Genomic DNA, 23,265 nt, shown 5'->3' on the forward strand with positions numbered 1-23,265 from the left:
ACTTCCAATTAGCTTTGTCTGCCCAGCTGGGTTTAGCCCTCCCCTTTGCGATGGAAGTATGCAAGGTTGATCTACAATGCTTCAAGAAAAAATGCATTTGCTCTGGCATGTAATTCTCATTGAACTCCCAATTTGGGGGGTTAGAGTATTTTGCTTTCAATTCATTGATGACTGCCTACTTCTTTTGTTCATCGTGATACCGCTAGTTAGTAGCTATGCCGCTCTTGAAGTGGTAGCTCATCAGCCGCCTCATGGTGGCCATCATTATTATGCCCATTTATCTTCTATTATCTCTCTAGCAGCTATGATTTGATAAGACAGGTCCTCGACTGGGTAAGGAGGACTCATGGTAGTGGCAGAGTCAGAGTGAGTGGTGTTTGTGCGAGCGCTTCTGGAGCAAGGAGTAGTAGTGGGAGTAGGAGAGGGCAAGGGACCTACCTGGTACTGGGTTTCAGGACCAAGTGGAGATCTGTAGGGAGGTGAGTGTGCTGACTCGTCTACATCTCCCGAGTCAGCACAACATAAGTGACCCCTCCTACTCTTCCTTCCCTTACAATGGGCACACCCAGGTGATGACCCCTCAGTTGAAGGGGCTAGAGGGGACGGTTGGGAAGTAGGTCTAACCGTCGGTGTAGGAGAGGGATTTGTTGAGGTCCTCTGGGATAACAGAGAGAAGAATCTCACTGCCTCCTCATCGGTCATTTGTGCAACAAACTCGTCTGGACTCTCGACAAAGCCATAGGCTGCTAGCAAAGGAGTTCCCCGAGAGGTAGTCACAGTGCTATGTCCGAGAACAGTCGGGCCAGGGGTAGTCGCAGGGGTAGTCGCAGGGGTAGTCGCAGGGGCATGCCCCTGAGGTGTCACCTAAGTGGAATCAAAGTCCTCTGGAGAATAGAGATCATGATGTCTCCTCCTCTGAGGGTTTCCATACTCATCGGACGTGCGACGTGATCCCATGTCTAATTTGGGGGGATTGGGCAAATGTAGACACAAACACAAAAACAAAAAACAAAAAACAAGAGCGGGTAAGAAGCAAAAAGCATATGAGGGAAAGCATAAGAAGCAAAAGAGAAGGAGAAGCATAAGAGAAGGAGAGGGGAAAAGAGATTGAAAGAGGGGAAAAGAACCAAATATGCATAAGAGAAAAAAGAGAGAAAGCATATGCATAAGAGGATACATTGAGAAAGCATATGCTTATGCTTATGCTTATGCATAAGCATATGAGCATATGCTCATGCATAAGCATAAGCATCTCCTAGTAGTATGGCCTTCCAATTTTTTGGCTCTCCTATTTCCAATTGTGCTATTTTCCACACCTTTCTAGCAACAGGAGAGGCAACAAAGATGTGGAAAATATCTTCATTTATAGAGGGGCACCTCATGCATTTGCCATTTCCCTTTCCAATTCTCAGTCCTTTATTGTTAGTCCACACAGCTTTATGCATTATTAGCCAAAGCAAGGTAGACAATTTAACCTAGAGGGAAGCATTTTTTCCTTGAGAGAGAGCTTTCTCTTGCTTTGCACTTGAGTAAAAGTCTTCCCTTGAACCACAGTATCCTTTTCCATGGTTGTGACCATGTCTTGATCATCTTCTAAGCTTCCTCACTGATCTTGGAAGAGGTCATCTCATCCTCTCTATTGATGTCCTCTTCAAAGTCCTTTGACCAACCTAGCTCTATCTGAGAATCCAAATCCATATTCTAATTATTTTTAATCCATTCAATCTCACTCTCTGCTAGGGCATCAAATGTATTGTTCAGTGCTAGAGATTCATCTAGCTTCCCTTTGCCTTTGTCAAGAGAAAGTATGGTTTTGGAAGGGCCTTCCTTTAGAAGAAGAGTTTTTCCAGGAGTAGTTGGGACCTTGGGGATCCATGTTTTAATGTGTTTGCTCTTGTTAGGTGCCAGAGGAACCTTGGGTTTGGCTTTGGCTCTCCTCTGTGGGTAGTTTTTAACTACATGACTTGCTAGTCCATAGAGGAAGAAGGAATTTGGGAGATTTTTATAAAGAAGGGGCTGCTCTTTGTACACAGTGCCATTCTTATTCACCATTATCAAGGTGTTGGGAAGATCCTCATCAATGTCCATTTTGATACAAACCTGAGGATTAGCTCTATCATTACTAAAATTTTCTTTCTCAAAACCCACTATCTCTCCCAACCCACTGCAAAGGGAGGCAATTTGGTTTCAGAGAGCGAGGGGCAAGTCTGGAAGCTCAACCCACGAGGGGGTAATGGTGGACCTATGTAGATCAAGATTGAAAATCTGCTTCCACTTCTCTAAGTACAGAGGTTGGTGTCTAATAGTCCACAAAGTACAGTTGAGAGCCTTGGAGGTAATGCTAGGATACTCAAAGAGGAAGACAAAGAAACCTTTCCTCAGAAACCTCACATTGGTAACATTGATGCCTTGCCTTACCCAGTTTGTTCTCACCCAACTCTCAATGAAAGCTAAAGGAGGTTTGGGCCCTAGAAGAAAGCCTATCAATGCATGAGTGCTAAGCCAATCTATAGACTCATATAGAAGATCTTCATTAATAAAGGCGGCAATTTGCTTACCTCTTGTAGGTTTTTGGCTCTCACCAGTAGTAGTCTCTTTCTCTTCAATGGGGGTGGCACTGTTGCCTAGGGCCTATGGGTCTTTCTTTTCTTCCTCACCATGAATGTTATTAACATTTCCTTCGTGTTCTCTTCCATGCCCCATGTCATCCTTGATCCGGGGGTCTCTTTGATTTGCACTTGGGTGGCATATTTTATGCTTAAGGGTTGGCGCTAGTCGTCTCCTTCTTAGCTTTTCTTAAAGTAGGGGGGCTTTTGAAAGCAAGCATGTACTTATGGTATAATCTTGCTTCATGTGCAAGTCCACCTAATGTTGCCCATAAAAAGCAGAGCTGGCCTCTTTACACCTAGAAAGAAAATCCAAATATACAAACAAGTTATCCCCAAAGTAATGCATCCTTGTCCAAATGCAGAGTAGCTAGTGCTAACTTCTCATCTTCCATACGCCAATCAAAAAGTAGTCCAATCAAGGAGTGGTCTAAATTCTTGGAAGAATTAAAGACGACATTTCTCCCGCTTAAGTATAAGAAGGACCAAATGTTTAAATGGGAGAAACTATGGCAATTTGATAGGGAGATAGTGAGCGAATACACTACAAAATTTTGGCATTTATCTCTAGAGTTCACAACGAAGACAGAAGAGGATAAATTATATAAGTATCTCTTGGGTCTTAGACCCAACATCTGACATGAGTTGGAACTCCTAAGTCCAACTAAATTAAAGGATGCCATTAGATTAGCCGAGGTAGCAGAAAGGAAAGTCAATCCTAGAAGGAGAGAAGTAACATATGAGGCATCAACTTCACAAAGTAGAGCCTTTGTTCGATCAGCTAAATTCAAATGAAATGGACAACATTTTCCTAGGTGAGTGGGAGTATGAACAATTAATAGCAAACCAATAGGGAAACCTACTCTAGGAGGATGTGTGAAACTTCCATTCATGTCTCCTCAAGAAAGGGATAGATTGTTAAAGGAAAGAAAATGTTTTGGATGCAAAAAGGCGACAGATCATAGATTCTATGATTGTCTAGAGTTAAAGAAGAATATGGGTAAGACCAATGTAACTAAGGCTTCTCACCGTAAGCAACAGGGTGAGCCTTCTTGTAAAAATATTGAAAATAATAAAAAGAGCAATAATGCTAGTTTGCATTACACCTTTGGTTGACACGATTTATTTAAGTTACATGGATATGTTGGGGGTCAACGTATCATCGTCCTCATGGATGATGGTAGTAAGTATGATATTATCTCAGATAGGTTGGCTAATATAGTCAAAGCTAAGAAATGGCCATTGAGGGATATGAGTATTAGTGGTGCATTTAGAGGTAATGAAGAGCAATGTACTAAAGTCAAGAACTTGCCCTTCAAGGTCCAAAAGTATGAAGATTGTAGAGATTTTCTTGTTGCTCCTCTGCAAGAAGTCGACATGATCCTAGGCAAGTCTTGGAGGTATGATTTCCAACCATCTATGGATGAAAGGAAACATACTTGTACCTTTGAGCACCAAGGTACGAGGATCACCTTAAAAGGTGAGCGAGATATTTCCCATATTCTGCTCATCTCATACTAGAGCTAAAAGAGAATTACGTAAGGGAGTGAGTTGCAGTGTGATATATGTTAGGGAAGTGAAGCCCAAACATAGTAATCAGGAACATCAACATTTAGAGTTCCTTAAGCAATTCGATGATCGATTTTCTAGTGATGATCAACATGAGTTGCCTATTTCTAGACCTGAAGATCATACTATTGAGTTGATTCCAGGGTCATCTCCTCCATGTAGAGCTCCCTATCGAGATATTTCCCATATTCCGCTCATCTTATACTAGAGCTAAAAGAGAATTATGTAAGGGAGTGAGTTGCAGTGTGATATATGTTAGGGAAGTGAAGCCCAAACGTAGTAATCAGGAACCTCAACATTTAGAGTTCCTTAAGCAATTCGATGATCGATTTTCTAGTGATGATCAGCATGAGTTGCCTATCTCTTAACCTAAAGATCATACAATTGAGTTGATTCCAGGGTCATCTCCTCCATGTAGAGCTCCCTATCGAATGAATAAGGTAGAGTTAGAGGAGGTGGAAAAGCAAGTTGTGGACTTGTTAGAAAAAGGTCTAATCAGGCCAAGTAGTTTGCCTTTTGGGGCTCCAGTATTTTTAGTAAAGAAGAAGGATGGAATCTTTAGGATGTGTATTTATTATAGAGCCCTTAACAAGTTGAAAATTAAGAATAGGTTTTCTATACCTAGAGTTGACAACCTGCTAGACTCCTTGAAATTTGCCATGGTATTTAGCAAATTGGATTTAAAGTCAGGATATCATCAAGTTAGGATGAGGGAAGAAGACATGCATAAGACTGCCTTTAGAACACAAATAGGACATTATGAATTTGTAGTTATGTCTTTTGGGTTGACTAATGCACCTGCTACCTTTTATAGGCTAATGAGAAGAGTTCTTCGACCATACATAGGCAAGTTTGTAGTTGTGTTCTTTGATGATATTTTAAGTTTTAGCCAAAATGAAGAACACAACCAACATCTTACACAAGTGATGGAACTACTTTGAGAGAACCAACTCCTCTTGAATATTAAAAAGAGTGAGTTCTTTAAGAAGGAATAGAATACTTAGGCCATGTCATCAATGAACAAGGAATTCAGGTTGATCCAACCAAGGTGAGAGCTATAAAGGAATGGCCTGTCCCTATGAATGTACATGAAGAAGATCTTTTCTTGGTTTATGTAGTTATTATAGGAGATTCATCTTGAATTTCTCTAAGATTGCATCATCAGTTACTGATCTACTTAAGAAGCAATCAATGTATTACTAGAGTGATAGACATTTGAGTGCCTTTGAGAATTTGAAGGTTGCTTTAATGACTAGCTCTGTGTTAGTTTTGATAAGCCTTTCTTTGTCATATGTACTGATGCTAGTGGTACATCTATTGGAGTGGTACTAACACAATAGGTGACAAAATATGTGTTCCTAAGGATCTATGGAGCACTCTAAGGTGGATGAAACCTATATGTGGAAACATGATGAAGAGAATGCTCATGACATGTACCTCAAGTCAATTAGGTTCCAAGATAGATTAGCTTGGACTCATAAACAGAATCTTGAGTGAATGTGCATTTCTCTTGTACTCAACAATACATGATAGGCCTCTTATATAGAGAGTGCCCTTTGAACAGTCAACATCTGTGGGATCCTCTCATCCACATCTCTCCTTGTGGATATCCTCAATCCACATCTCCACATCATGTAGTCCACATCCTAGGGTGGCTACTTTAATTCTTTCCTATACCATACCTCAGCCTTTAATCTATGTGCTCATGGCACCATATCTCAACACCTCCCCTTGGTGCCATGATCCTTTGGCTACTGCAAGGTGGTCAAATGTGAGTTACATTCCATCACCTCCCCTTAGTGCTTGCATTGCTACTTAAGGTGGTCAAGTGTGGCTTTTACATATCAATACCTCCCTTGGGAGCCTACATGGCTACTCTCAGGTGGTCAGGCTTGATTTACAAAATATAGGCAAGGTTGGCAAGGGTTTTTGTTTCTCAATACATTCCATTGATGTCACCATTTGGTTCATGGCTTGATGATGATGGCGTTTGCTTCTTTGCTTAGTGTAGCTTCATGCATGATGCTTTGTTCTTCCATGTGCCTTGATGCTTTATGTGTCGATGCCGTGCTTCATGCTATGGTCATCTCATGCACTTGAGCTTTTGGCATGCTTATGACAATGATGTGTGCATTCATGCTTTGATTTATCATTTGTTGCAAAGGTCTTACCATGAGCATTTTTGCTTCAATGGTAGTGTCTAATTGCTAACAATGATTTTGACTTCACAAGCATGTAGACCTCATTTTTCCTTTTTGGAGCATGTGCAAATTCCTCATGGATTGGAAGTTACGACTTGTCGAAGTTTTGCTCAAGAAGAGGGACCTTTGATGATGTGGCACAGAGATTCACATGCTACTTGTAGAACTGTGCTTGGCAAGGGGCCCTATGCCACTTGGCAATCTTCTGACTGAAGTGAATTTACCCAAGTTTAAGAAAACTTAACCATGGTCCGCACAACTAAACCTAACCATGGTGATCATTAAACTAGCCACAGTTAAATCCTATCTTGACACGTGTCCATCAATGGAAGAAGCCTTTGGAATTTCTGATGGAGATTTGAACTGTTTGGAGATCTCTATTGTAGGGCGTTACCGTAGACCGTGATGCCGTTTGGAGCTCTTTGGAGAGGAGTCCGAGTTGTTGCAAATCTAGAGCGTGGGCTGAGCAGGAGAGTTGGTTGACTACAAGTCTGAAGCTATGGAGAGCCAGCAGTTGAGGTAGGTTGTTGTGAACCCACCAGAGATTGTTACAAAGCTTGTGGATGAGGGATACCTTGTTGTTGGAGCCGCTAGAGCATTCAGGAGCTTCTTTTTGGCACAGTCTACATCAAGGGAGCGGTCGTTGCTTTGTTGTTGTGTTGGCTGTTTGAGTGTCGAAGGCTTTGCATGCTGGAGGCCGGTTGCCTTATCACTACTGTTGTGGTGATTGCATGAGGTGTTAGGGCTAGCTACTAGGTAAGCCTTTGCATAGAAGGAGCCTTCGTTGTTGCAACTGAATCATTGGACTAGGAGCTAGTTGCACTGGTGGAAACCGTGAGCCACTGCTCATTGATGGAGTTGCTTTGTAGTTTGTAAAGTATCTCGTTGCCTACGTTGAGGCTGTTGGTTGGAGCTTGGAAGGAGATGCGCTGGTTGAGCATCGAGATTGTGGAAAGATTGCAGGGTTGAATGCCGGCTCCATTCGATTGTTTTATGTTGGGGATAGAGCAAAGCACACGAATGCATTTTTCCTACAAGATGGCGTGCAGAGGCGAGACTGCAGTTGCAATAGCAGATGAGAGCTAATCTGACTTTAGTAGATCTGAGGCTATGGCAGAAGTAGTCATGGAATCTGGTGATGACACTGCTAGGTGGATTACTTTACAATCCTGTGTTGCTGGGTGTCGCTTGCTCTCATGAATTGCCCGTAGGGTGCTTGCGTTATAGGCTGGCTATAGTAGAGAGGCTTTGGAGAGGCTAATGTAGAAGCTTTCGATGGAGTAGGTTGAGTTGCTACTTGCCTTGTAGAAGGCCATGCTTTCCAAAGGCTTTGTTGAATCATAGATGTGCTCTCTTTTCCAAGTTCTCTATGAATAGAAGTGTCTCTTTGGAGACTCAACACACTCTCTCTCTCACTGAGAAGATGGAAATTTCAAGATCTCTCCTTCACAAAAAACATCAAGAAACCAAGAAGGAACTCTCCCTCTAAAACTAAAAACTAACCTAGGAGAACTCATGAGCTCCTAAGGCATTTCTATAACTGATCTAGGAGACTAGACCTAAGCTCTTATACCATGACAAAATGTGTTCCTCAGGATCTATGGAGCACTCTAAGGTGGATGAAACCTATGTGGAAACATGATGAAGAGAATGCTCATGACGTACCTCAAGTCAATTAGGTTCCAAGATAGATTAGCTTGGACTCCTAAATAGAATCTTGAGTGAATGTGCATTTCTCTTGTACTCAACAATACATGATAGGCCTCTTATATAGAGAGTACCCTTTGAATAGTCAACATCTGTGGGATCCTCTCATCCACATCTCTCCTTGTGGATATCCTCAATCCACATCTCCACATCATGTAGTCCACATCCTAGGGTGGCTACTTTAATTCTTTCCTATACCATACCTTAGCCTTTAATCTATGTGCTCATGGCACCGTATCTCAACACCTCCCCTTGGTGCCATAATCCTTTGGCTACTGCAAGGTGGTCAGATGTGAGTTACATTCCATCAAGAGGGACATCCCATAGCCTTTGAAAGTCAAAAACTTCAAAGTTTTGAATTAAGGTATAGCACGCATGAGAAGGAACTATTAGCCATAGTTCATGCTTTGAAGTTATGGAGACATTATCTTTATGGATCCGACTTCAAGGTTAAGACAGATCATCAGAGTATTAAACATTTTTTTTCTCAACCAATAGTTTCACCTCGGCAAATCAAGTGGGCAGAATATCTCCAAGGGTTTTGACAACCTGAGTTAGAATATCAACCTGGTAAGGAGAACGTAGTTGCAGATGCACTAAGTCATAGACCTAGTGTAAACTATGTCTCCGTAGTGAGAGAAGAATCTCTTAGTGCAATGAAGGATGCCTACAAAGGTGATAAAGAATTTGGGACTATTTATGATGCGTTACTTCAAGGACAAGGTGATTCCTTAGATGGATATGCAATTCATGAGGGGTATCCTCTTAGAGGATGTTTCATCTGTGTACCCTCCACTTTTGGTCGAATTTCCTAAGTGCTCAGAAATTAGGAATTTCTGGATAAATGGAGACCTCTAGGCATCATGATGCTCCCTATGGGTTCTTCTTTTCGACATCTAGCTTTTGAGCCATAATTCTCCAATGGCAAGGCACATTAGTCTAGGAAAGACTCATGAAAAGGTAAATCAGAGCTTCTATTGGCATGGGTCATGGAAGGAGTGTTAAACAATGTTAAAGGTCAACAAGAAGGTGTTGATAATGCTCACCCAACATGCCCGTTACATCCCTTGCCCATTCAAATAGTAAGTGGATTCATATAGGTATGGATTCAATCATTGAGAGGGGCCATATTAGAGATCATTATGTCATATGTAAGCCCCCAAATGAGGACAATGAAGAGGTAATTGATGATTCATATTTGATGTTTAGAGTAAAGCCAAAGTACAAAAGGATAATTTGATGAATCATCACATTGATTTGAGGGCTGACTCCAATTGCTAGAAATCAGGAGAAAATCAACCTATGATTGACACCTCAAATCTCGGATGGCAATCACGGAGAGATTTCGTAAGAGATTTTCCAGCCATGGAAGGACATCAAAGTAATGAGACACCTACGTTGGATTACTATTTTATTGAGATGGAGGACGAAGCTACATCGAAGATTATTCCTCGTAGACCTCATGACCTGTTTTTACAAGAGATGAATTCCTTGATGGATGAACTCTGGGCACAGCTCTTCACTACTATAAAACCCCTTAGTACCAGAAATATATTGAAGAAGGCTCATGCTACTCTAAATGTAGACAACTTGTTCTAGAGTCTTTAAACCACTTTCGAGTTATTTAGAAGCGATGAAGAGGTTGAAATCCTCAATTTTGACCAACACCCAATTATTTTTTGGCTCGACTGGATCTTTTGAACCACGTTTGGTTCAAGATGCTCCCCAATTTTTTATGAATTATAAACTTTCTTGTTATTAAGTTGACCAGGTTTTGGTTAATTTGGTTATGATTTGTAACTTGTGGCATCTATACTTTGATAGGTTTTGTTTTCAAATTATATAACGTGTACTTGTGTTCCATATATCTTGATGTTTTTTAGGTATATGTCTTAAACTAGACTTAACTAAGACAATTGGATTTCCCTTTCTCGAATCTTGGTGCGTAGATTCCTGTTTGGTTTCTATTTGAAGTTTTGATCTCGATGTGATTGTGAGTTATGGCGTTTCTTCGAGTTACCGTTTGGACATATGAAGGTTCCTATTAATTAGACTGGGATGAGTCTTGTTGGATACCTTCTTTGAATCATGTCCAAAGGTAGGGTCATTCTAATTCTCACTCTTTTAGCCCGAGGTCATGGATAGTCAGGATTCAAGAGTTGTTAGGGATGCTACCTACTGGTTTTCTTCTTTGACCTATTAATTGGGGTATTGTAACACAAGGGGTGATATAATCACATTAAGAAAAGGATTGAGAATGGATTTGCCACTCTGACTCAATCTAGGATCATCTGAGTTGAAGAGGGATTGGCTACCTGATTTACTCATATTGTCCACTGAGTTTTTTATTTGCAATGTACTTTGGTGGTATGGGACACTAAGGTATGTTACATTTAAGATTCTCTGATGTGGTGGTATAATCCAGCGTGAAATAATACCCAAGGACCTCTAGGGTGAAGTACAAGTAGGCTGAATTGAATTGGGGGCAACCTGATTAGATTTTTTACGAGGGCTGACTAAGATTCTTTACCCTGAGAGAAGCCATGTATTTTTTGGGTTCAACCCTGGAGCTCCATAGTCTAGACTCAATCTCAGGAAGGGTTACCACATCTCTTCTGATGATGGTCTGTCAGTGCCTTGTTTGGAACTTGATGTTCCTAGATAAGAGATCCTAAGAACTGGATGATCCTGTCATCAGAGCGATTTATTGTGCACAAGTTTATACAAGATATTCGATAGTGGATCTTGTTTTAAGAGATTTTGGATTGTATGTTTCCGTAGTCTTTGGATCACATAGGATGTTATTCCTATGATGGTTGACTATATACATGTCTAGAACAGTACCATTGACTAGATATAGCCAACTAAATTTTACTGATTATCCTCATGTAGGGGCATTTCGAGGATAGATCAAGGGGACCATATCTTTGGTTAGGATTTTGCCCATTGATACTTCCATGAAGATTCTTCCATCATGAGTTATGAACGGATACCTAATTGTTCTGCAATGGAAAGTCTGTCATGTATTTCAATCCAAGAATTTGAATTACAAGGGTATTCTGTTAAGGGATATTCTGAATACTGAGTAATTCAGGACATTAGGGTTGATAGAAATTGCAACCCAAAAATTGACCTCGAGGGGTTCAATTGATGGGGTTATTCGAACAATGATTCCTCGATCTCAATCTAAGATTTTGAGTTCAAGGATACTCAATAGATAAGGTTGATAGAATCATTTACCTTCAGGTACAAATTTTACCATGCTTGTGTACGGATATGTCAACGGAATTAACTCTGTGGATTCAAGCGTTACTTGATTTCTCGAGGAGACTACTCGACGATATGTAACCTTGTTTAGATTGAGAGATTTACTTTCCTTGGGTTGGTTATCACAGATTGTGGATTTGGCCTTAGATTCTCTTGGATTTAAATCTCATGGAAAGTATAGCACACTCAAACTGATAGTCAGAGTATAGTTATTGGCATTGACTCATCGTCACAAAGAGTTTTCGAGCTTTCTGGTAGTGAACTCAGGAGTGAGTTCTTAGAGGAAGGGGAGTATGTCATGTGCATGGTGTACCTAGGGTTGGATAGCAGGTGAGCATGGGTTACGAGATAGCATAGGGCTGGATGGCTATTTTTAGCCAAGATTGCTATATATAGAGATTGATTCATATATAGTGCTCGCTTTATATGGAGGGAGCTTCATAGCATTGTGCTATCTATAGCGGGTTTCCTTCTATATAGAGGGAGGGCTAGTGCTATTGTGTAGATCAATTGAGCGCTCCTCAACTGATGGATGGGGCTTGGACCCAAGCCAAGACTCTAGGCATCTACATGGCACATCATAGGTGGTGTATCGAAGGTACTCTGGACGGGCTCAGGTGGTATGGGACGCCTGGGTTAGATACGGACCTATGGATGAGTCGAGCTGTAGCCCACGTGCTCGAGGGTCATCGGGAGGATCGAGGCGCCTGCACTATGATTTTGGTTCGATTGAGGACGAGATTCTAGGTTAGTAATAGGGTCAGATCCTGCGGGGTCGTATCACCCGAGGCCCTCCAAGCCTTCCAACTTCCTTTCCAATTCCAGCAATCAACCACATGGCAACCAGCAGAGAAGCACCAAAGGCGGACTGTTGGTGGCATCTAGCAAAGAAGGAGAGGGAGAAGCAACAGTGAGGGAGAACGCGTAGAGAAGGGGCTGGAGGGTGGAGCAAGATTGAAGCCTGCGCGAAAGAGATTGAGGTGCCTATTTTGATTTTTTTAACCTTATCACAGAGTAATGAACACAGCAGACTTCTGCTTAGGTTAATTTTTCGCTTTGAGGGAGGGGGGGGGGGGGCACTAATCCTAATCAAAATTTTGACTTTTCAATGTTGGGGGGGGGGAACGAGCACAAATATTTCAATAAGAGGGACACCGGCTGCTTAGATGCACAGCACCCACAAGCACAGTTTCCTTCCTTGAAGACATGGAAGCAGTTTGGATCTCTAACCAAAATAGTTCGCTCTTCTATCTTATCAGCGCAGTAACTGCATGACAGTCATTACAAACTGAAAATTCTTCACAACACGTATGGGTGTCCCCATGGGTGTGTTGATTAGAGCACATGCTTTTCTGTCGATCTTTCTTTGCACCAACAAACATGTCTAGTGGCTACAAATAAGATATACCCTTCTTCCCTCACGTAAGCGAAAGATCTTTTAGCTCTGCATTTATTTCTTCACTTTGTGAATGTCTTGTATCCCAAAAAGAATGCACAATGCTGCCAGTGTCTGTCCACCCACTCTGTCCTGGCTTCCCCCATGCTTATTCTTTCATTCTCATTGCCTCAATCTTCTTCTCTTCCTCCAGCATGCAAGCATTTGCTTAGATACTAGACATCAAAACATAGGCCGCACCATCCTTTTCGTCCAACAGCACTGCATGTTCAAAGGCCAGCCTCGCAAGCTCCACATTACCCCACACATTCAAGTAGCCGACGGCATATGTCACACCACAAGATTAGGATGGAAAGGCATCTTTTTCACCATTGCTATTGCCTCGTTTATTTGGCCTACACGGCCAAAAAGATCAACCATGCCAGTGTAGTGCTCAATGTTTGGACTGATGTCTTAGTCTTTGACCATGGCCTCAAAATACTTCTGGCCTTTATCTAGAAGACCAGTGTGACATAATAGCACATCAATGTAGGGGGGGGGGCATACTAGCACAAACATTTCAATTAAGGCTGCTTAGATGCACTAGCGTCCACAAGCACAGTTTCCTTCCTTGAAGATATGGAAGCGCCTTGAATCTCTGACGAAAATAGTTCGCTGCTCTATCTTTGATATCAGCGTAGTGACCACATGACAATCATTACAAACCTGAAGATTCTTCACAACACGTATGGGTGTCCCCTTGGGTGTATTGATTAGGGCGCATGCGATAGCCAGCTTTTCTGTGTGACCACATAATCCATCTTTCTTTGCACCAACGGATATGTCTAGTGGCTTCCAATGCACACCTGGCATATACCCTTCTTCCCTCATTTTTAGCGAAAGATCTTTTAGCCTTGCATTTATTTCTTCACTTTGAGAATGTCTTGTTTCCCCCACCAAAAAAGAATGCACAATTCCGCCATTGTCCATCCACCAACTCTGTCCTGGCCTCTCCCATACTTGTTCTTTCATTCTCATTGCCTCGATCTTCTTCTCTTCTTCCTCCTGCATGCGAGCATCTGCATAGATATTAGACATCAAAACATAAGCCGCACCATCCCTTTCATCCAACTGGACTGCATGTTCAAAGGCCAGCCTTCCAAGCTCCACATTACCCCACATTCGACAAGCGGACAACAGCGTATGCCACACCACAAGATTAGGATGGAAAGGCATCTTTTGCACCATTGCTATCGCCTCATTTATTTGGCCTACACGGCCAAAAAGATCAACCATGCCAGTGTAGTGCTCAATGTTTGGACTGATGCCATAGTCTTTGACCATGGCATCGAAATACTTCTGGCCCTTATCTACAAGACCAGTGTGACTGCATACAGAAAGAACAATAGAGAACGTGACACCATCTGGCTCTATTCCTTCTCTTCTCATGCTCTCAAGCATATGGAAAACTACTTCACTCTCTCCTAGCTGAGCATATCCTGCAATTAGTGCATTCCATGAGACTTCGTTTCGAACTCGAAGCTCGTCGAACGCTTCCTGTGCTTCTGCAAGCGAGCCACATTTGGCGTACATATCCACCAAGGTGCAGCCAACAAAAATCTCTCCTTCCAGCTCCCTTCTAACAATCTCGGCATGTGCTTCTCTGCCCTTATCTATGGCTCCTATGATGCCACAAGCTTTCAAGCTGCAGCTAAATGTGACACCATTTGGAGAGAAACCCTCCAGTTGCATCTGTTCAAGACAGTTCAGCGCTTCCTCACCAAGCCCATGCTCAGCATATCCTGTCATTAGTGCAGTCCACGAGACCTCGTTTCGCACTGGCAGCGTGTCAAACGCTTCCTGTGCTGCTGCAAGCAAACCACATTTTGCATACATATCCACCAAGCTGCTACCAACAAAAAGATCTCTTTCCAATCCCTGTCTGGAAATTTCAGCATGTATTTCATGGCCCTTGTCTATGGCCCCTATGCTGCCGCAAGCTTTCAAGCTGCAACTAAATGTGACAGCATTTGGAGAGACACCATCCAATTGCATCTGCTCCAGACAATTCAATGCTTCCTCACCAAGCCCATGCTCCGCATACCCTGCCATTAGTGCAGTCCATGAGACCTCATTTCGAACTGGCAGCTTGTCAAATGCTTCCCGTGCTTCTGCAAGCCAGCCAAATTTGACATACATGTCCACCAAGCTGCTGCCAACAAAAGGATTTCTTTCTAGCCCCTCTTTAGAGATTTCAGCATGTATCTTTTGACCCTTGTCTATGGCTCCTATGCTGCCACAGGCTTTCAAGCTGCAAACGAATGTGACAGCATTTGGAGAGAAACCCTCTAGTTGCATCTGTTCAAAACAGTTCAGAGCTTCCTGCCCAAGCCCATGCTCAACATATCCTGCCATCAAAGCATTCCATGAGACCTCATTTCGTCCTGGCAGCTTGTCAAATGCTTCCTGTGCTTTTGCAAGCGAGCCACATTTGGCATACATATCCACCAAGGTGCTGCCAACAAAAAGATCTGTGTCCAACCCATTTCTGGCAATATCGACATGTATTTCTCGGCTCCTTTCTGCATCTTTCAGCCTAGCACAAGCCTTCAGTGCAGCCATAAAGGTATACCTGTTAGGCTGTACAGAGTCCTCTTGCATCTCCTGGTAGAGCTTAAGGGCATGTTGTAATTTTCCACATTCAATATAACCAACGATAAGAGAAGTCCAAGAATGTACATTTCGATCAGCCAACTTGTTAAAAACCTGCTGAGCATCACCCATGCTTCCAACTTGGGCCAACATTGGGACGAGGTAGTTTCCAAAACTTCTATGATCTTCCAGCCCAGTCTTGCACATGTAGGCATAGAAGCGCTTGGTAAACACCGGATCTTTCAATGTTCTGCACTTATGCAAGATCAATGTAAGGTTCTGAACTGAAGGTGGGTGGGGCATCCGTTCCATAGATAAGAGTGCCTCCTCTAAGCTGAGCACTTCCCAGCCAGTCTTCTCGGTCAATTCTTGTGCTTTAGATGCATTGCCCTTTACTCCAGAACTGAAGCCAGCCTTGTAACACTCTTCCACCAAGCCAGGGTCTTGGACGTTACCAGTGGATGCTTTGGGCCTTTTCTCCAGCATGTCTTTAACCCAATCTGGATTGTACCAGCTGTCTATCCATAGCAACTCCTTGGTAATCTTGTGCTTGAAATCTGGAGACTTTGGGCTTGTCTGTTGTTAATAAAGCGATTCGTCAGATCAGTTGATCTACAGTTTACGCGTGCAAATTTATTCTGTTCAGATTCTTAGCGCACTTACTTTGCTCTCTCGGTTGTCCCACCACTGGGAGGGATCCATAAAGTACTCCTTCCATAAGCGCTCGGTCCCCGACCTACCTGCGAAGCATGACAACAACGAAAGCCAATTGCGAGAAGTACATGTCACCAGAATTAAAAACATTTTTTCCCAACCGAAGGACAGCCGTCCTATCCGGTTTTAGAACTACAGTACCCCATGTAAAGTCGGAGGAAAAGGAAGCGATTTTACAAAAGACACAAAAATGACGGCAGTACCTGAACGCGAGCATTCCTCCACGACCGCTCTAGCGGAAGCCATTGGAGGGAGAGGGGATGGAAGCCTACGAAGGTGAGGAGGCAAAAAGTAGGAGAGAGGAACTGAGCTCTGAAAGAACCATGGGCGACGGAGCTGAGAGAGGAGGGGGCTATGTAGTTCCGTTGCGGTTGCATGAGGTGGATAACAGGGATCTCTGCCTCGTCCTGCATGGATATTGATCATCTTCTCCACAAGACCTCAAGGATGTTCATCATCTCCCCCTCCTTTCAGAAGAGACGCAATCTAGTTCACAACTATTAGTTTATGGCCTGCCCATCGGGGTCTGGTTTCCTAGCCCCCTGTGTGGGTATGCCTGAGTTCGACCCTTGGGTATGCCTGAGTTCGACCCTGGCTATGGACCCTCTGCCCATCAGAGCGACAGTTGAGGGTCTCGTATCCTAAGCCCCGCGTGTCATTATACCTGAGTTCTTGACCCCGGCTATGGACCCTCTGCCCCTCCGTCTTGGACACTGTGCCCATCGGTCCGACCATGGACCCTGTGCCGCTCGGTGAGTGTGACGCTCGTGGGCCACAAATGCGTGAGTGTAGGTTCACTCTGATTGTGAGGGTCCCAAGTGGGTGAGTGTGAGGGTCACTCTGCGTCCGATAGGTTTGGTGGGTTTGGTGGTCTGAAGTCGACTAAAAATACGCTCCACCCTTCGGCTTCATCTTGTGTTGCATCGGGAAGCCCGCGAGGCGTCCTAAGGAGGTAGGCTTCTATCATCAAGTATGGCCAATGAATCTCCCAGTCCCTTCTGTGACATGCTAGGTTTCTCATCTTTTTTCCCCAAGTGGTCCGGTGAGTCTAATGCTTTGTTTGTGAATTGCAATCTCACAAATGGTATCCCTATGTGTGACCTACTGTCGCCCTACCTAAGCCAATCATCACATGGGCACCCCATTGCTGTTGGAAATGCTTGACTTCAAAACCGTACATGAAGCTTCCACCTCATACAGCTTCTCTCAAGATCAAAGATCTTTGTTGGCTTTACAAACAAAGGTTTGAAGAATTCTGTGTTTTCAATATGCCAACGGTGGATGAGTGCAAGGTGGGTGCATTTGAAAAATGATACATGAAACTTATTGGATGATATAGGAACAAGGGAGTACTAACTAGTGCCTTTGACAGTAATGGAACATGGATAGCAGTGTGGCAATGGCAACATCGTGAGATCTGCTAAGAGGACACTTTTTCACAAAAATGCTTCCTCTAACAAAACTTCAAGTACAAGGGAATGGGCTCCAAGAGCACACTTGCTAGCCAAAAATTTTTCTCAACCAATCAGACTAAACATGACAACCAATTTTTGCATCTCAAAAGCTGTGGTTTTCCTAGTTTTACATTAAATTACCCAAAATCTTAACAAAACACAAGGTGGAATCTTAGTCAATTGCCAGTGGAAAATAAACCAAGGGATGTAGCACTGAAGGGCACTTTTCCTTCCAAGAATCTTTTACCAAAATGTGCGAGTGCAGGCCAACAAGAGGGTGAAATATGATGGTTTAACAAGATCTTTAAAAGGCTTATGAATAGATCTATGCATGAAAAGTGTTGTTAGCTATGGTAAGTTGATGTTGAAGCCTTTGGTGGTTGTTACCGGTAGGGTGTGCAAGTAGCAGTAACTTCTCTAGTGACATTCCTTCCATGCATTTGGTCTGATCACACAGCACGTGTTGCCTTTGAGTCAACCTTAGGCCTTTACATGTACCTCCTAATGGAGGTCAAGCTTCCAATTAGGGTGGTTGCGGAGTATACATAGTCCTTGCCCAAGGATTTTGTTCTTGAGACCCTGGATGGGGGCGAGTTCTAACTTAGGGTTGAGGTTTCATGACTCCCAAGGCAATGTGTTCCTTGTGAACAGATGGGACACCTAGCAAGAGCCTACGGCCACTGTATAGGTCGACTCTCCACTTAGCCCCAACTCGTTCAGGTCAATAGAGTGGGAGGGCCTTACAAACAAACCCCCTTGTAAAGATGGACAGTTGCATGAGACGCAAAGCCCTTGGGTTCAGCCTTTCGAGGGGGCTTGGACATGGGTGGACCGGAGGAAGCTCAGCAAAAGAACAACAAAGAATTGCATGTTGTGCATGCTGTTAGCAACAGCAGACGACTCCCCCATCCCAAGAAGAGTAGATAAAGAGGCACCTAAGGGCAAGGTTTTCTTCAAACTCCTAGTGGATCCCCTTCCATCAGCACCCCAAGGCTCCTAGTAATTTGTAGTCTGTTTTGGTTATTTTGTTGTTTTCTTTTAATACATGATTTAAAGAGGAAGAAAGATTTTTTTGTTTTAAAAGATACACTCTTACTATTGAGTTTTTTTACAGAAGATGGTTAGAAATAGATTTGGAGTTGTTTGGAAGCATATAATTAGTATTAGAGAAAAATCCATCAATTTCAACATCCTGGAGTACAAGAGGGACCATTGAGGAGGACAAGTTTGATCACGTTTTTTCTTCAAAGATCCCTGTGAGGTATTGTTCATTCACATAGTTTAATAGTGTTTGATAATAAGTAAATGTTTTTTTGAATTTGTAGATTTCAATCGTTAGATTTTGCATGTCATTGGGGATTTCATTTTTGCTTGGTTTGATACTTTTTTGAAACATGTCATGTTTGTATATTATTTATTGATGTCAATGTTATATTATATTAGGTGGAAAGTGCATGAAATCATACAAGCCACTTGGAATTTTAAAAAGGTGGATATCCATTTTCAAATAGATGCACAGAATGCACCATTTTTAAAGAGGAATGAATCCTCCTTAGCAAGTGAAACTGCTTTAGTAGCTCTTCGAAATCAAGGAAAATCACATATGGATTTGTGGTTAGAAGGGAGAATATATCCAATAGATCCACAAACTTGTTAGACTCCTCAATTCCATGGATTGACCAACTTAATAAAGTTCCTATGTAAGGGTGAGAATGGTTTGCTAGGATATTATTGAAGGTTGATTGGTCATGGAGCAAGTAGCCTTCATAGCCAATATCAATTTTGCTTCATGAAAGAGACAAAAGGATCGCAATGTTGGAGGCTTGGAATCAACATTTGGTATCATCTATGCAAGCTACAAGTGTTCAAATGTCTGCATATGATGGCATAGAGAAGAAAAATCAAGAATTACAAGTAAAGGTTCAAACATTAGATGCTCAATTGGGAAAGAGCACTATAAATGCAATTCACTTACAGATGCAAAACATAGCTCTGAAGGATGAGATCAAGAAGTTAGAAAAAACATCATCATTCATGAAGGATACTCCAATGGGTCCAAGACTATGTAAGAGGAAATTGCATCCAATGGATGATATATCCAAGAAAAGTGGTCACTGGAAGCATAAAGTGAGAGCTTGTAAGAGTGTTTCAGAACTCATGTCTATCCATGATGAACACTATGGTGCTATGGGTGAAGTGTTTACAAAAAAAATGTTGAAGCCTGTTATACAACATCCAAAATTTAAAAGTCTAAAATCAGAGATAACATCTGAGTCAATGAACAAAGTTGTGGAGCATTTCAATGCAACTAGTGCACGGGGAGTTTGTGATACTGCAGGGATAAGTACGAGGGCATATCAGCTCATATTTAAGAGCTTAAAAACAGCATGTCTTTCTGTGGGAGCAAAAGTTAAAGCCTCGCTTCTCAGATCAACTGATGTTGATAAGGCCAGGCATGCACTCAATTTGGGCGTCTTAATTTAGTCGGTGAGCCCCAACATGTATGTAGTACACTAACTTTGAAAACAAAGGCTGGAGAGACTAAAGAATTGGAATTGACAATCAATAATAACTTTGTGATGGATGTTCGAAGAGTTCTCCAAGCCATGGTGAAGTTTTATAATATGCCTATGGAGGAATCCAAAGGTACTCTAAAGATTGTACTAAAGCTTGATGAAAGTGAGGTGGTCAAAGGTCAAAAATTGAAAAGAGTTAGTTTGACATTAATGAATAGAATAATGGACCTTGAAGTTGAGCTTGATGATGCAAGACAGTTTAGTGTGCAATCAAAACAGGAGATTTGGTGGTTGGTTGCCTTTGAGGTATGATGGAAATTTGTATTTTAATACAATAATGCAAAAATACTTAGAATATTTTGAAATAACATGTGAGTTTTTTTTGCAAGTGTTGAAAGAGTCACATTCAATTTTGAAGTGGTTTTTTGACCAAACCGATATCCCAAGTGTGATCAAAGTAGTTCATAACAATGGTGAGCTACTTGAAGTTGAGGGCTATGGATCCTACCATGTAGAATGGCATTTAGCTGCTGACCTCAAGACTATAAAATGTATGTTTAATGTGGCACATGGAGCAAATACAAGCCATCCTTGTCCACTGTGCATGCAAACGAGAGTACCTGCAAAGGGTGGTAAAAAGATTCGAAAGCAATGGGCCTCTGAACTTGCAGAGATAGATCAAACTAAGGCACCGGATAGGGATGCTCCAGGGAAAGATCCATCATGGAGCCCAATTTTTGAAATCTCTCTTGAGCGAGTACACATTTGTGTGCTTCATGCTATCGTGAGAATAATTGAAAATTTGGTGCATCTGTACATCATTGATGCATATAACTTGAAGCCCCAACAAGAGAGTGAGAGGATGATTGCAAGAATTGAAAAGGTTCTTTTAGATATGGGACTACACTCTGGGCAAGTAAAGATTACAAAAGATGAGAAAAGATCTGGAAAAACAAGCAATGTTCCTTGTAAGCCAAGATTTGGCGGTGTCAAGGCTTTAAAATTCCTTTATGGGACTACATTCTGGGCAAGTAAAGATTGCAAAAGATGAGAGAAGATCTGGAAAAACAAGTAATGTTCCTTGTAAGCCAAGCTTTGGTGGTATCAAGGCTTTAAAATTCCTTTCTGCAAAGAAGAAGAATGACAAGCTCAAATGCACTAATGAGTTTGATATATGGAGAAAGTTACACAATGCCTATTGTGAATGAGGGAGGAAGGGACAAAAAAGATTGGAAAAGGCGCGAGTGTGGTTAGCTCTTGATAGCTTGGTACCTTTACTACAAAAGAAAAGATTCGAAGAAGATGATGCACAGTGTTTTATCAATGCTGTGAATGACTTTAGCTGGAATATGGAGATAGCCTGGGGAAAGAATCACTTCACACAGTACATGGTAATCTCTAACTTACATTGAGATGTGCATATTGAATGGTCCTATATTTACTTATTTGTTTTTCTATTTGGCAGCACATATTATATGCTCATGCACCATACATGGCATGGAATTATGGAAGCATCGGAGTGTGGTCCACTTACAGCATGGAAAGATCGCATTGGCAAGCATGTTGTGCATATAATAGAGTGATCCAACACAGGGGTGGTAGAACTAAGTCAAGCCCAATGGTTCAATTGGTTCAATGGTGGTACAAGCATATCGAAATAAGAGCAGCTACAACACAAAGAGTCCCTAGTGTCCCATGTAGTGCAAGATGTTAACGTGGAACGTCGAAGAAGAATATACAACTCATCGAATGCAAGACAGAATCATGCAAGGCGGTGTGCAACTTATCATAGACAAGGGCACATATGGGTGGAAACAGATGAAAATGATGGTGTAGACTCTTCCAATGTGGATGCCCATGCATAAGTTTTAGAATTTATTTGTAATTTTAGTTATGTGATTTGGAGTAAAGCCAACATATTATGGACATGAGTTGCAGTATAAATGCGAAATTTTGTGTTATGGGATGTTAATTATAAGCATTTAATCAAGGTTGCACTAATTTTACTTTTTAAGGGATTTTATTGAAACAAGTATTTAAAAAATTAGGGTTTTTGTCCCTATATAAGAGAATGCGCCCTCATTTTCATTTAATTGTTTAAAGAGCTCTCCACTTCCACACCACCTCGCACTTGCTCCTGAGATTTCCACCCTATCTCTCGCACCCTCACCCTTTCTCTTACACTCTCTCTCCATCCCCCATGGCCACAGGCCCAAGATCAAGGCACCATGGAGACTCGCACATCTAGCCCCACCTCCAGACTCAGAGACAGAGAGTGATAGCACCCCCCCTCTCCCCCCGATGATCCCCGTCAAAGGGAGAAACCGCCAATCCGGAAGCCAAATAGGGAGCAAGAGGGACAGAGGAAGGCACAAGAGGAGGGACAACAGAAGGCACAAGAAGATCCTCTGATAGAGATGGATGACTTAGAGAGCATAGAGGAGGAGCGTGTGGAAGAGGAACAATGAAGAACAGGGCAGAGGACCAAGGCAAGAACATACAATTAGGGTCCATGCCAATAGGGGAGAGGTGCATGAGCTCTAAGTGCAGGTCAAAGAGGCCCTCCACATCAAGGACAAAGAGGCCCTCCTCCAATGAAGCGGTAGAGATTCAAGCGAGGGATAGTGGCACTTTGGGAGATCAGAAAGTTTCAGAAGTCCATTGATCTGCTCATCTCGATGGCCAGCTTCACAAGGGTGGCACGCGAGGTCATGTAGGACCTCAACCTTAGCCCAATGTCCCAGTTTTACAGGCACGGAGTTGTGGAGGCTCCCTAGCGTATTTCTACAGATGCCTTGCTTGCCCTACAGCATGCATCTCAGGCCTCTCTAGTAGACCTCATGGATGATACCAAGTGCAAGGGTGAGTGGAAATGTGTGTGTGGTGTGTGCACATGTGGCATGCATGGTGCGTATACATGCATGCATGCAAGCGCGTGTGCGTGCGTGCGTGCATGTGTGTGTGTGTGTGTGTGTGTGTGTGTGTGTGCACATGCACGTGCACACATGCATGCATCCATGTATGTATATGCATACCTACGCATGTATGTATGTATCCATGAGCCAAGCCATGAGCATAGCCTTTGACCTAAAAGGCATGAATCAAGTCGTTAGACCATACTAGCCTCGGATCCAAAATTAAGATAAACAAGACCCACCTATGCAATGGAGGTGGAATACGAGGCAAGTTATGGATGGGATGCAC

The 23,265-nt window shown here is 42.5% G+C and overlaps 1 protein-coding gene across 1 annotated transcript; it reads right to left on the reverse strand.

Annotated features, from left to right (window-relative positions):
- Window positions 1-12,596: 12,596 nt before the first annotated feature.
- Window positions 12,597-16,575, reverse strand: LOC147892669 (putative pentatricopeptide repeat-containing protein At3g15130). Its single transcript, XM_087387016.1, has 3 exons — window positions 16,295-16,575; window positions 16,041-16,117; window positions 12,597-15,953 (listed from the first exon to the last, which is right to left on the reverse strand). Exons 1-3 carry the CDS (start codon window positions 16,515-16,517, stop codon window positions 13,329-13,331), a joined length of 2,925 nt encoding a protein of 974 aa, XP_087243142.1. The 5' UTR covers window positions 16,518-16,575; the 3' UTR covers window positions 12,597-13,328.
- Window positions 16,576-23,265: the final 6,690 nt, after the last annotated feature.

The sequence above is a fragment of the Dipteris shenzhenensis genome, chromosome 16, assembly GCF_047967505.1.
Source record: "Dipteris shenzhenensis isolate YYH24624 ecotype China chromosome 16, Dip_SZ_1.0, whole genome shotgun sequence".
Lineage (NCBI taxonomy): Eukaryota > Viridiplantae > Streptophyta > Polypodiopsida > Gleicheniales > Dipteridaceae > Dipteris > Dipteris shenzhenensis.

Excerpts from the sequence above, each read along its gene's own strand:
- LOC147892669 (XM_087387016.1), bottom strand. The coding sequence starts at position 16,517 with ATGATCAATATCCATGCAGGACGAGGCAGAGATCCCTGTTATCCACCT. Across the intron at positions 16,118-16,294 it reads GGAGGAATGCTCGCGTTCAG|GTAGGTCGGGGACCGAGCGC; the intron begins GTACTGCCGTCA and ends CATGCTTCGCAG. Across the intron at positions 15,954-16,040 it reads GGGACAACCGAGAGAGCAAA|ACAAGCCCAAAGTCTCCAGA; the intron begins GTAAGTGCGCTA and ends TATTAACAACAG.